The 14959-nt window shown below is 43.7% G+C and overlaps 1 protein-coding gene across 1 annotated transcript; it reads left to right on the top strand.

Moving 5' to 3' along the window:
* Positions 1 to 5655: 5655 nt before the first annotated feature.
* On the top strand, positions 5656 to 14727 carry LOC147637567 (sm-like protein LSM2). Its single transcript, XM_086799363.1, has 4 exons — positions 5656 to 5793; positions 13917 to 13987; positions 14089 to 14247; positions 14332 to 14727. Exons 2-4 carry the CDS (start codon positions 13985 to 13987, stop codon positions 14449 to 14451), a joined length of 282 nt encoding a protein of 93 aa, XP_086655489.1. The 5' UTR covers positions 5656 to 5793; positions 13917 to 13984; the 3' UTR covers positions 14452 to 14727.
* The last annotated feature ends 232 nt before the right edge of the window (positions 14728 to 14959 follow it).

Genomic DNA, 14959 nt, shown 5'->3' on the forward strand with positions numbered 1-14959 from the left:
AGGCATACCTCTAGCTTGCTCATTTTCAGCCCTATCTTCATAAATTACATCCTGTAAATCTCCATCAGAAATAGGCTGATCTATGATGTCGTTTGAAATCTGCATAGGCTGAATATTTACCTCATTAGGACTTACATTTGAATTCCCACCTGTATAAACAAAGGCAACAACGTATCAAATACATCCCGTGAGCTCACACCTGTCTCTTTGGTACATGATAACAAAGGCTGCACAGCATCTTCCACAAAAACAACATCTCGACTAATCAAGATACGCTTTGACTGCGGATGATACAATCTGTAATCCTTGCTCTCAGCACTGTAACCAACAAAAATGCATTTGACAACCTTATCATCCAATTTTCTATGTTGTTGCATAGGCACTAAAGCATAGGCCAAGAACCCAAAGACACGCAAGTGACCAATAGAAGGCTTCCTACCATGCCAAGCTTCGTATGGAGTAACAGACTGCAAGGCCTTAGTGGGACACCTGTTGAGTACATATGTAGCACCCTCTCAGCAACACCATTTTGCTGAGGGGTATACGGCACTGCACATTGGTGTTTTATCCCACGACTAGCCAGAAAAAGATCAGGTGCAACTATTGTAAGGCAACTGATCATGTTATTAAGAATTGCCCTATGCTAAAGGCAAAAGAGGCAAAGAAGAAAGAGTCAAATGCAGCCATAATAGCAGATGCTTCTACAAATGCAGATTCTACAAATGTTGTGCAGGATACAGAATGGGCGTTTAGCGTGTATTGCCAGTATGACCCATCTGTACATGATGCATGTTTGGTAGTTTCTGTTGACTCTGATGTATGGCATTTTGACAGTGGTGCTACAAAGCACATTACCTCTCATCGTGATATGTTCACTTGTCTTGAGGCTGTCCCTAATGGGAATACTGTCACATGTGCCAATAATGCTTCTTACCCAGTGAAGGGCATTGGTAAAATCATGCTTACTGCTGTAAATGGTAGCGCTTTCACACTTTCAGATGTTTTATATGTGCCAGGGATAAAGAAGAATCTATTGTCTGTCTCTGCACTTGCTAGACTTGGACTTGTAATCAAATTTGTGGATGACAGATATACTATTCATGATTTGACTTCTGGTGATACGATTATTGTATATGGCACCTTGTTTCGTGGACTGTATAGGCTCAATTCTTATGACAAGTGTGTGGAAGATTAAGCAAATGCAGTTTGTGATGAAAAGGCAATTTCAGATGCAAAACTATGGCATGCTCGTTTTGGTCATCTGAACTTTGCTAGTTTGTTGCGTTTGCAGAAATTTGATATGGTTGCTTCATTGCCCCCTCTTGAGGCACCATTGAAACATGTTTGTGAAGGCTGTATTTTGGGCAAAATGCAGCATTCTGCGTTTCCAAAGGATGGTTCTATGTGGGCCACTCGCAAATTGCAACTTGTACATAGTGATGTATGTGGGCCAATGCAAACCCCGTCATTTGGTAAACACTTGTACTTCGTGACTTTCATTGATGATTACTCAAGGCATGCATGGGTATATCCACTGAAGGCAAAGTTCGAAGTGTTTTTGTGCTTCAAACAGTTTTTGCTTATGGTTGAAAATGTATCCAATTGTAATGTGGGCACCCTCCGTTCTGATCGAGGGGGGAAGTACATGTCTAAAGAGTGCCTTTATCAAGAGCCTTCTCAGACCTATTGTTGCTACCTATGGAAGAAGAAGAAGTTGCAGACCTGCTAATAGGAGAAGAAACAATGGAAGGAGCTGCCTTACCACTTCTTCTCTGCTGGGCAGCAACAAATGCCTGATCAACTGCACAACGCTGCCTAGCCCTGTTTTGCCTGGACTGCGTTTCTTGCAAGAGCTTGTTGACTAAAGTATCATACTTGACAACATCAGGTCTGTCCTCAGTAACAAGTCTCCACGTGGAAGCAAAAGTCTGATATGACTCAGGTAAAGCATCAAGAACAGTCTGCACAAGAGAATGATCAGGAATAATCTCACCTACAGAAATCAACTATTCCTTGAGATCTTTAATCTCAGCAAGAAAAACATTCATGTCATCATCTTCCTACATAATCTTCGATTCTAGCTCTTTACGCAGGTAAGAGATTTTTGCCTCGTTAACGACCTGCATACAAACCAGCTAGAATATCCCAAGCCTGTTTTGCTGTTTTAGCTGAACGAATATGTGGAGTGATGTTACGTTTGACAGAAAGTGCAATCGAGGCATGAGCTTGCATATCTTTACCATCCCAATGAGCTTGTTCAGTAGTGGGTAAAACAGCAGCAACAGTAAAGCTGCTAGAACCTGCAACATCCTCAACAAATCCTACATCCACAGAACCTGGACGTACATCCATACCCTGCACAATGTTCCACACTCCTTTTGCAACCAAAACATGCTACATCATGTATGCCCAAAGTGGGTAGTTGCTGTCTCCATCCAATTTGTCATCAGCAGACAACATGCGAAATACATCATTGCTGTTATCAACCATGGCCCACTGACTGAAACTGATGCAAAAGCTACATGTAATGAAGCAAAGACTGAATAGAAAACAACTCGTGCTATGTAGCACGGTCCACAATAGAATACCTATGCCTGTTTTGCAAAAAACTACACTGTCGAAATTTTTGCACAAAATGACGAAAACACCTGTGCAGAACTTGTAATGCAAAAACGAAGCCCGAGACGACCTCAGATGTAATTTCTGAGAACGCGAGGCCCTATGGGCTTATTTGTAGAGTATAGGGACTTGGAAACGCTCGTGAAAGCTCACCTCAAACGGAGAACGTGAGTCGGAGGATGCTAGTGGCGTAGCCCTGGGAGTCGATGCCTGCTCTGATACCAATTGTTGGAATTAGGGTTGCAGGAAAGCACACAAAGCTTGGAGAAGAAGAAGCAAGAATGCACACAACACAAAGTGTATTAGATTGTGTCAATGTACAAAAGATAAGTTAGCCCTAGAATGATAGGCGTATATAGAAGCCGGGGAAAAAAACCTCCTAAAGAGGAAAAAAGTGCCCCGACGGTCCTACGTGTGTTCACACACATCACTGCCTATATATATGGCAACAATTCATTCATCTTCTCCTCTTGGAATCTTGGGGAGGGACAAAACCATTGTTAGAGGTAAGAGCCTTCATGTCTTCCCATTTGAGTCAGTCTTGATTTAGATGGTTGGACTCAATATGGTCCCTCCAACTGTTTTAGGCAACACTGATAATCTTGAGCTGTGCAAGACCCACCTTACTTTGGTTATTATACCCGGTTATATTCAAGTACTCATATATGGAATCGATGCAGTTTAAAACCACTTCTTCGAGATTGTTATCTTCATCAAGCAATAGCCTTGGTTGAGACCTTATGAAGTGCCTCTTTGACATCATTATATACAATGCCTCAATTCTAGGTACAACATTTCATGCTTGACACTCACATCTCATTATTTCTTCTGAAAAAGAAGACTCTTCTTGAATCAAGATCTTTTTAGTGAATAAAAAATATTTATTTTATTTTCTATATTTTTAATTATATTGCCAAGGAAAGGTCTCAATCTTAAGATTCAAAAAGTTAAAAACGATGATACGGCCCTATAATTACAAATCTTTTGTTGAGCTATTTAGCTCAACAAGTGCTGTAGACATTGATGACCCACCCGGGTGATAGCTTCTGCACTTATGCCACTGACATGGTTGATGAGATTATGGTTGATATGTCACCAGTGGGAATGACAAGTTGCGTGACAACCACTTTGGAGTACTAGGGTTATGGCATAGTTATAGCGCCAACGTTGGGTTCACACTATGGAGTGACCATTGTATGTCATAGTAGGAGAGCACTTTCCCTTATGGTAGTATGTACTCTTATCTCTTTATGTTAATGGTTGTATATAAGAGAAAAAGATAGAAGAAAATTCAGCCATCTCTCTCTCTCTCTCTCTTGTATCTTGCTCTCTCTTATGTGTGTGTCTTTGCTTGTAACAAGGAACTCAAGCTCTCCCTCTACCCTGCATTTTCTATATGGTATCTCAGAGCTCGAGTTCGTGTGAGAGCAAGGAGGCAAGTAAGAGACAAGAACAAGGGAAGCAAGGAAGCAATACACAAGTAAGGGTACTTCCATCTCTTTCCTTCTTTGATTTTGGAGCAACACCTTCGGTAGCTGTGAGAGCTAGACACATCGGGAAGTCATTGTCTCATATTAAGGCATCCTCTAGAAGACCATATTATGTACAACTAACATAGTTAATTAAAATAGTTAACATAGTTAATTGAACTAATTAACTAACATTTTACGCATTTTGGGCATCGTTTTGGCTTTGAAATTTGTGAAGTGCCAATTTTGATTATATATGACCAATTTTTGGTTCGGTGCAAAGTTACAACAGAAAATTGGTTGCAAGAAAGTCTATATAGAGAATCTAAGTGTGTTGTAGGTATTGGTAGATGCATGTGTATGTGATTGGTTCTTATACAGTGACATTATAATAGGTTTATAGTACCGTTGTAGAAGGTTATAGATTTGTTACAAGTGCATAAGCTTTTTTGGGTAATCCTTTTCATATCAATTGATAAAAAGTAAGAGAATGTAGGAGAAACTCATTCATAAGTGAGTTATGGGTTAAAGACTTGTGTGAGTTCCTTAACACTTGTAAAAAAAAAACAAATTTTGTGACTTTAAAGACTTTTGCAAAAAAAAGTATATCTTTGTAACCATAACATCTTAAAGAAATTCCTTCTACGAAAATACTCTCAGTGCAAATTATTAGTGAATATCAACCAATCAAAAAAGTTACAAAACATGAATTTTCCATGGCCATCATTTAGCCACTTTTTGCGAGTAGTTTCAATTTTTGAAATACTTTTTGAGCACGCTATAAATACAATATTAAATAAGTACGTAATCACTTTTCCTTGAATATTTCTATCCATATTAGTCATTGCTCCAGAAATCATGACTCATACTACTACGATTACTCCTTCTCCTCTCAAAATCATTGCTCAAAATTCTTTCTTAAAATCATCGCTTAAAAATCCAAAGGGAGGCCATTTTTTAGATTTTAAAAAATTTGGAGAGGCATCACACAAAATTTCCCCCAATAGATATTCTCATATATACATTACAAAGCATTTGGAAGAGTAAGCTTATCACATGGGCGATGCCAATTTTCTATCTAGCAATTTAATTTTAATAAGCAATTATTTATCATGAAAGAGGGGCCGATATTATGGCACTCTCTAAAAAGACCAAAAAGAGCTTCAATGAAGGGGTAATTTTTTTACCAATTTCAAATCTAATTCGATACTATGAGTCGCTAAGACTGTGCGATAAAAAATCTATCATAAAAGTATATTACTTTTTGGCTGTATTCACTAGTATTGGGGGCACTACTTTAACAGCACATGAGAATGAGTATGTGCCAACTCCACACTACATGTTTTTTTTTTGGGGGGGGGGGGTGCTAACTCCACACTACATGGGGCCTTTTCATGCATTAATTGTGTTTGTTTTTTTGAGGGGGGAACTCGCCCGCTACTATGTTAGCACTGAGCGACCTAGGATTTATCTACTCTTTATTAAACACAACTTACTCCCTCCCCAAGAACAACTTACTCGAAAGGGAAAAAAGGAGCTTGGAAGAAAGGAAGATTTTTGGATTTTTAAAATTGAAAAATTTAAAGATCAAGTATTTAATTAACAAACAAAAAGTTTGTTGGCCTTTGCGCATTAGAGCTGCTGCTGCAATTCGATTCGAGTTGCCGCCATCGCCATAACTCGGGGCGGATATTCTTGAGGCCAGGTAATCGTGCCGAAATCCCTCAGGAATTTGCACTCAGATAGGGTTATCTTAGGGTTTTTTTTGGAAGACTCTTGACCCTTCGATGACAGCCTGCATACAATTTTAGGTTTCTTCTCTTAAAGAAGGACTAGGGCTTAGCTTTCTTCTAGGTGATTGGGAGAGGAGAGTAAGAACTTTATCTCACAGTGACTTCCTAACAGAAACTCTCAAGAGTTTTGATCTTACAAAAAAACTGCTACAGGGCCGCGTTGTACTTTAGTCACAAGCTAGGTCATGAGCGAGTTGCTGCTCTTCACGTTCTCTCTCATACGGTTGATTATACTGTTGTATGGGATGGGTCTTCTTGCAGCTAAACGGCTGATCATCTCCACTTGGTTGGGTGGTGTGATACTGGTGTCAGGTCTTTGGGGCATCTCTAAAGCTTGTGAAGACTCTCTGTGACTTCGAGTCTCTTCCTGTTTACTCGACCGGTCCTCTGGCCCAACCCGAACACCGCAGAGGATGAGGATACAAGCGATGCCCTTTCGCATGAAGCTGCTCTATGGGATCAGCTTAATGCCCGTGCTAGACCGGTCATTCATTCTTCTGAACTCTCAACCCTCAGTCATCGCTCACATCAAACGGGATACCCATGCACATGTTGCGTGGAAGAGACTCTCTGACATCTACGACTGGAAGACACCCATGAAGAGAGTTTTCCTAGAGCTTCAAATGTTGAAGCTTTCACCCATTGATTATACTTCCATGTGGGATCACATCAACAAATTGGAGTCATTGCGATCTGAGATTTCTGGGTGTGGGAAGGAGATTTCCACTGAAGATATGGCCATCCGGTTACTTGCTCAACTGCCCTTGAAATATTTTATTCTTCACTTCTTACCTCAGGACGGATGAAAACCATTACCCGAGATGAGCTGGTGCCTATGGTCCTTGATCAGGAGAGCAAATTCAGGGATTCTTCTTCAAAGAAAGGTAACGATGCTGTTATTGGATAGAGAGGGGGGCAGTCTAACAAAGGCAAAGGTGGGGCACCTCCTTCTAAGGACTCCAAGGACTCCAAGGATGCAAAGCCGAAGGTGTCTTCAACTTCTAATTCTTATGGTAACTAGAAGTTTTGTGATTATTGCTCCAAACAAGGGCACTTATGGCGACAATGCCGGAGTCGCATGCGGAATTTGGAAGAGAAGTCAGAGGACAAAGGGGCAATCTCATCCACCAAAGTTGTGGAGGAGTCAGCTTTTGTCACCTTGATTGATCTCGAGTCCAAGACTCCCCCTCCAATGGTTGAGCAGGCTCTTCCTTCTTGTTCCCACTCTCCACAGTGGATTTTGGGTGGACAATGGTGCCACACAACACATGACCTATCGCAAGGATTGGCTTGGTGAACTGTAGCAATAGAGTTGCCATTGGAGATAACTCTACTGTTCCCATTCTTGGTGAAGGGACAATGCCTCTCATTCCGGATGGCAATGGTCGAGAGTGCTATTTGTGGTAGATTTCGGATTTCATCTTCTTTCTGTACACAAGATTTGCAAATTGGGCACTAAGGTGAAATTTATGGAGGACTCATTAATCATTTGGGATCCTCTCACGGACAAGATCTTTTGGCAAGGCATCGAGGACCATGGTCTCTACAAACTCATGGCTCTTTACTCTCACACAAGTACCCGCATAGGTGATCTTTGGCATGTTAGATTTGGACAACTTCATTAGGAGGCCTTGCGGAAGGCTTTTTGGGAGCAGCTGGTGGATGGATTGCCAGATGTTGGCACATGTGAGGGGCCTTGTCACTCGTCTCAAAGGGAAACAACACCGGGAGGCCTTTCGAGAGAAGGCTACACGGCGAGCTACGGCACCTTTGGAGTTGGTTCATGCGGATTTGTGCGGCCCGATGCGCACTCCATCTCTTGGTTGTGCTAGTTATGCTTTTCTCTTGGATGATGATTTTAGCTGATATACCCGAGCCTATTTTCTCAAATCCAAAGATGAAACTTTCGACAGATTCCAAACATAACCACCAATTCAAGGCGGCATCTTTCAAGTGCATGTGAACCATGCGAAACTTTGACTTTTCGGAGTAGTTGTCTCCTCCAAAAGCAGCATCGAACTGCATAACAAAAGATAATGCTTTTTGTGCATGAAAAGCATCGAACTTGACGCTCTTCTCTCTCAGCTTGAAGTCCATCTTGCGGGTTGATGTAGGCTCCTTTGCCTTCCTTTCCCTTACCTGTCCCGAAGAAGTTGCATCTGAGAAAGCAAGCCTGGGAAGAGCCTCCCCATTTTCTCTACAAGAAATAGACCGGATAGATGTAGATTCTTTTGCAATGGTGACTTCTTTGGTCCAAAGCTAGGCTTTAGCAGCTTCAACTCCTTCGGCTTTGGTATCTGAATCCTTGTTGAAATATTCAAACATCCGAGCTCTTCTATGGTAATGTTCCTTCTTGGCTCTCCAAGCAAGGAATTCTTCGTCTTGGAGAAACTGTCTAAACTGCTGAAAATCTCGGTACTTTGCTGATGTCACGGTTGAAGAAATGGATCGACGACCTTGGTTTCCATCCTGAAGTCTTGGATTGGCCTCATAGTTGTTCCCTTCATTAGGCCCTTGGTTTTCCTCTTCTCACTCAATCACATATCCAAGAGATAAGGGGAGAGAGGGAAGGGATTAGGGAACTTTGCATAGTACACCACATTGAGCGGGGAATAGGCCCCATCTCCTTTTAGGAATTTATTCATTTTTTGATGAGAAATAAAGTATGTTAAGTTGAATAGTGTCTAAATAAGCCTCCTTTCGCTTTGAAGACATAGTGCTTTAAGGGAGGGGTGTATGTGAGGCCTCTTTTTCTCTTACTTGCTTAAATGGTCCGCATAAACATGAGAAAATATTTATATTGAGAAAAACAGATATATAGTTTGTAAGGTTTAGTTAAATGGGTTTGTCTCTGTCTGCACTTGCTTCTATAAGTTACCTCAAAGCTTGACACACCACATCATACCCTGGGGGAAGCTTGGTGAGGATAAGTGTAGCCAATTGAGTAGAGAACAAAGCAGCACCCATTGCTAGTAACTAGTCATAGATAACTTTGGCCTTCATGAAAAACGACTGCATAGAACTTCAGTAGGAAATAACAGACCGCAGAGTTGCCCTTGCAAAGTAACCGCCCCAATCAACGAATCTCCAAGCAAAGAGACCTTCCAACTTGGACCATACTTGATGGGCACTGGTAAGAGTTTGCACGGTTGGTGAGACCTCCTTTGTAATGGTCCGCACAAGCATTGAATGCGCTTTTGAATCACGAGCCTCCCAGTCTTGTAATTCAGCAAGGAATTCATCTTCTTGAACCTAGGTGCAACGCTTCGGGGTCTGAGGACGCTTGGGCTTCTTCTCACTATCTCGTGTACTAGAAGGCGGATCGACAATAGGTGGCAGCGTAGACGGCACATAAATAGGTGGCATTGTCAGCAGTATAGTACGACCAGGTGTATAACAAGATGGCAACGCATAGAAATAGCTGGTGAGGGGTGGTAGAGGAAATCCCTCAATCAAAAGCTTGATAATGATGATGATGATGACAAAGATGGTCTTCTCGCACTCTCCCACGAACTCGATGATGATGTTGATGAAGTTGGGGATAACCTCCAAGCTTCAATGAATGAGAAGAAGAGAGAGGTTCATGCTTCTTTTATACCTTGGGAAAGCCTTGCTTTTTGCCAAAAGCAATGCTTTTGCTTTGTTTTCTCTTTTAAAAAAAAAAAACTTTGCTTTTGGTCTTTTTTACTCCTCGCTTTTTCTTATTGTTTTTCAATAATAAAATATTACTTAACTTTTGATAAAGTTTTTGTGCTTTGCTTTGTTGGCTTTAAGGCCTTGCTTTTTGGCCTTAGAGATGCTTTTTGAGAAAGCGGCTTTTAGCTTTTTCGTCCGGCTCAGTCTCCTCTTGCCAGTGGTGCCCTTGGCTCGCAGTCAACCTAGTTTGACTTTTTGCTTTTTCTTGCTTTTTGACCAAGATTGATGCTTTTTCTTGCTTTTACCAAGACTGATGCTTTTTCTTGAACAAACCTTATGGCCCATGTCTTCATGTCTTCCACTTGTCTGGTGTCCGGGCAAGGGTTTCATCATGTGAAATAGAGCTGGAAGGGCCAAATAGTTACAAAAAACTTCAACGGATCAAAGCTTTTTTAAGTATTCACACAACCCCTTGTGGTTTACAACCTTTCAAGGACCTTAAGGTTGAGGCTCCTTGTTTAGCTTCCGCCTAGGTTGTTTTGGTGTGCACTTCAAGACATATACCATCATGTTCACAGGAGCTGGAGAAACTCAAGTTAAGGAACCTCTGCACACCAACGTCGTGGGTGCCGAACTACCTCAACTCAGAGTCACATGGGGACGGGGGACGGGGACGGGGAAGTGCCGTCCCGGGGACGGGGTCGGGAACGGCAAAAAAAACCTCTTTTTTAGAAGCAATTTAGGAGTTGTATGCATGACATACATATAGAGACACACTTTGAACAAAATTTTACAGCGAATAGACAAAAAAACAAGAGTCATTTTGAGCAAAATGCGCTAATAAAACATCGATGGCACACTGATTATGTGATTGATAGTCTGATAGATACAAAGAGATAAGTACATGCCTCATGGGCAGTGAGGGTTACAAAAAAGAGTGGGTACAAAATAGAGATACTAGATAGATCATAGATGATAGATCACAATAGATCATGGCCATTGGCAGTGGGCACAAAAAAGGTGAGATGGCTCAAGGCTCAAGAGTCAAGCCTCAAGCTCCTGAAGTGCTAGCCTCGCGGGAGGCTTGGAAGTCGAAGTCGTCGATGCCATTTGAAGCCTCCTCCTCCCCCTTAGGCTGTAGTTCCTCCTCTACCTCCTCAAGATGCTCCTGAGCTGCAGGATCCTGCTGTGCCGTCTCCCATTCGGTGAAGGGATCCGCCTTCCCTGTTGCTGTCGCACATAGCATGCGCAAGTTAGCGCTCACAAAAACCATGCCCTTTGCACTTCAAGGCGGTTCCTCTTCTTAGAGGCAATGTGACTGTAAACGCTCCAAAGTTGCTCCAAGCAACTAGAGCTCGCAGCCTGGCTAAGGATGCGAATAGCCAAGCGCTGCAACTCCGGCCCATCTGATTCGTAATCCTCCCACCAAAGAGGAGACCCAATCTTGAGGCGGTCAAGCTGTGCATCTAAACATCCAAAAGATCCCTGCCGCGTCCTGTACTGAGATAGCTGGTCTCTGATCTTCCGCCTGATGGTGGCTCTAATCCGCCATCCCCTGCTTACTTCCTTGTCGGCCTCTTGCTTTCTGCCCTGGAACTCTGGATCAACCACAAAGGCAGCCGCATGAAGAGGGGAGTAGTAGGAGTTCCACCTGGACTCACATAATGAGTGGATCTCCTCAAACTCGGCCCTGTCTGGAACAAGCTGCTCGAGTGACTCGATCATGCGATCCATGGCCTCATAGACCTTGCCGATACATGGTTCACGGCCGTCAATGACTCGTAGAAGGTGAACAATAGGCTTGACCAAGGCGTCGATTGTCTTCACCTTCTCCCACCAAGCAGCATCGTCGGCGCGATCTCGGCACGTTCTCCCTGTTGCCGATTTTGACTGCGGCATGGCAGAAAATTCATCACTAAGGCAAAGCCCTCTTAGGGCTCCGCCACATGTAGACAAGCGGCCTAGCATGAGGAAGTTGTATGCAAATCTTGTCTCAGAATACTTGAGGAGGGAAAGAGTGCTCCTTTTAGAGAACTCATGTCGCAGCCTTTGGTGGTTGAGGACAAAGGATACAAGTTGGTTAGCCTCCTCAATGGTGGGTGCAATCCATGGCAAGGCACCTATGTCTTTGAGGAGGTTGTTGAGACAATGGGCCATGCAAAAAGAAACTGTGATGGATGGATACATTGACTCAATAATGGTCCCGGTTGCCCTATTTGACGCCTCTCCATCCGCCAGCATGCCGACCACAAGCTCCAGCCCAATGACCTCGATCGTGGACACCCATTCCGCGGCAAGCACATCCACGGCCTTCCCAGTGCCACTCGCATCATGTGACTCGATGAAGTACACTTTGCCCCTTGAGTAGGCCACCACTCCATGGATGGAGTGCTTGCGCGTGTCACTCCATCCGTCTACAATGAGAGAGACTCCGTTAGTCTCCCACGTTGCCTTTGTATCCGCCGCCGCGTGCTCAACGGCCAACTTCTCCCTATCAAGCAAAGTGGTGCGAATCTTTTCCGATGAAGGTGGCACATAAGAGGGGCCATATTCCCCGATCTTTGTGGCCATCTCACGGAAGTAAGGAGACATAATTCAAGTAAGGAAAACCATGTAGCATGTTAGCTTTTTTTGGCAATATGACAAATGCTTTGAAGCATGAGACATTTAAACGCCGCCACTTCTCTTGTAGGAACAAAGCTTGCAATTCCATGCCCTTGAACCACCGCCCACTCCACGACTAGTGTAGTGGACCTCATCCCACCATGACCATGTGTGCACCGCCGGCCTCCTTCATGAAGAGCCCGCAACGGAAGATGTGGCGGCGGCGCCTTCACCTTGAGATGCTATGAATGATGATAGTGTGAGAGAGAGGGAAGAAGGGTGCAATAGAGAGTTGCAAGTTGCCGCTTGACTCTTGAGGCTTGCAAGTCTCAAGAGGGATGGATCATGGAACTTGGAGAGAGAGAGAGAGAGAAAGAGATGGCTTGGAAGTTGGCACAATGTAGATAGTATAGAGAGAGAGAGAGGGCTAACTTGCCACTTGGGCCTTGAGGCTTGGACAATGGAACTTGGAACTTTGGAAGCTTGAGGCTTGAGCAATGAGGCTTGAAGCTTCAAACTTGAGTGTGGAGAAAAGTCCTAAAGTGTGCCTTCTTTTATAGCTGGAAATCTGCCCGTTTCTGCCCGTTTTCTGCCCGTTTCCGTCCCCTGCCCGTCCCACGTTTCGGAAACGCGTCCCCGGGACAACTTTCTGCGTCCCCATTCTGCACCGCGTCCCCTGCGCGTCCCCGGCCGTCCTCGTCCCCGCGTCCCTAAGGGCTGTCCCCGCGTCCCCGTGTGACTCTGCCTCAACTAAATCTATCGAAGTTCACATTAGGTGTGAACCACCTCTAATTAAGGGTCAAAGATAAAGGCCTTAGTGCCTATAAATACATAGTACATGGTGTGAGTATTATCATTCATAATACAATCATTTTGTTCATGTGCAATCGCTTTATTGCATCTCTCTCTCGCTAGCCCTGGTCACTATCACCATAGCTTGAGCTTCCATCTCCATCTCCACTGTCACCCACCCTCTCAAGTGCCCATGTTCCTTACCATCAGCTCTCTATTGTTCCACCCACACATGGTAGAAACAATCTTCAGGAGCACGTAGGATAAGAGAACACTACATAGGGTATGTGAAACTGGAGTTTGATGCCAATGAGGTGATAGCCCCAGTGGTGAAGGTGTTTGCCTAGGACCAAGAGGTCTTGGGTTCAAACCCCCACAAGGGGCTTCCTTGGCGGCATCGCCTACGGGCAGATAAAAAGCGCCTACAAGCAGGCGTGCCCACGGGCGGTGAAAAACGGTAACTAGGGAGGATCTTGGGCCTAAGGCTAGTTGGGGGGGGGGGGGACTGGAGTTTGACTGGTATATGGTGGTATACACACAAGCTGCATGCTTCTCCTAGAGCACCCATACAGACGGGCAGGCAAGTCAATCGAAAGAGGCTATGACTTGCAGGCATGCTGATTGGCCTTTACTGCACCAATTATGCAAATTTTTGGCACTTTTTTATACACGCCCCCGGCCCCCGGCGCCCCCCCCTCTCCCCCCCCCTCCCCCCCCCCTCCCTCTCCCTTCTCCTCTAACCCCTAGAGGTATGAAACATTATTAAAACACTTTATGAAATGCGTGGAATCTGTGATCCCATGGCCAAATATGGCCTTCCATGAGCTGGAGCCCGTCAGCAGGCCTTGTTTGGATGGTGACCTCATGTAAAGAGGTCGTCGCCCTTTTAGCAATCAAGTGGGTAGTAAGTGCTGACGGGCGCATAGATACGTGTATCTAGCCCAAGTTATTGCATATCCAAAGGTAGCAACTCGTTATTAATGGGCTGTAAAAGTGCTTGCAGGTAAGCTGGTCAAGAAGGATTTAATTGAGGACTTTGGCAAGAATTTTTGATCATTTGACCTGTAAAAAATGGTAAGCATGTGGTACTTTGAATCTTGCAAAGTACTGTAACATGGTGTCAGTTGTTTTGAAGGTGGGTAGTACCAGATTGATTTAGCTCTTGTTTTCTGCAGTTGTTTTTTTCTTATTTCAAAGAGCTAGTGGGAAAAGAGGTGACTGTGGAGTTGAAGAATGACCTGGCTATTCGGGGCACCTTGCACTCGGTTGATCAGTATCTAAATATAAAGCTTGAGAATACCAGAGTGGTTGATCAAGTCAAGTATCCACACATGGTGCTCTCTCGTACACATGCTTTGAGGTGTCATATATAGCCGTTGACAAGCTTTTATTTCCTAACATTATACATTACATTTCAGCTTTCAGTAAAAAACTGCTTCATCAGAGGGTCAGTTGTTCGATATGTTCAGCTCCCACCCGATGGTGTGGATGTTGAAATTTTGCATGATGCAACGCGCCGTGAAGCACGTGGAGGATAAACATCATCCTTTTACTGTTTCATCCATTGGTCCTTTGTTACCAGCTTAGTGATTTGACATGCAAGGCCTTAAGTTATGGATGAACTTTTTAATTTGTAACATTTCAAGGATAATGGTTTAATCAGCATGTTTTTGTTGCTGCTATCTAGCCTACATCTAAACTCATGCACATGGGCATGTGCATGTGCATGCCTCATCTGCTTCTAACGGTTTTGAGCTTCTCAATCCTGTAATACAGAACTTGCAACTTATGAATGCTGCACCAATGTTCTGTTCTGCCATGTCAATTTATCATGGGTCTCAAATGTGGTAATTGTACTTCACTATAAAACCTGCTGTATTTAATGGATTCAATTTTTGGGCTGCTTTTGGGCTGCAAACTACTTAAGCTACACACACACACACACAAAGAATAGAACTGTAAATTGGACAAAAACAGACCCAACCATGGAAGTTACTTTCCCTTTGTCATGTTGGGGACATTTGTAGTGACTAACTAAAGTGAGAC

This window comes from Cibotium barometz, chromosome 6 (assembly GCF_041138505.1).
Source record: "Cibotium barometz isolate CiBa-2024 chromosome 6, ASM4113850v1, whole genome shotgun sequence".
In the NCBI taxonomy this organism is placed as follows: Eukaryota; Viridiplantae; Streptophyta; class Polypodiopsida; order Cyatheales; family Cibotiaceae; genus Cibotium; species Cibotium barometz.

Bases quoted from the DNA above. Each gene is read 5' to 3' on its own strand.
- LOC147637567 (XM_086799363.1), top strand. The intron at 14,248-14,331 runs GTGCTCTCTCGT...ATTACATTTCAG, and splicing joins AAGTCAAGTATCCACACATG to CTTTCAGTAAAAAACTGCTT.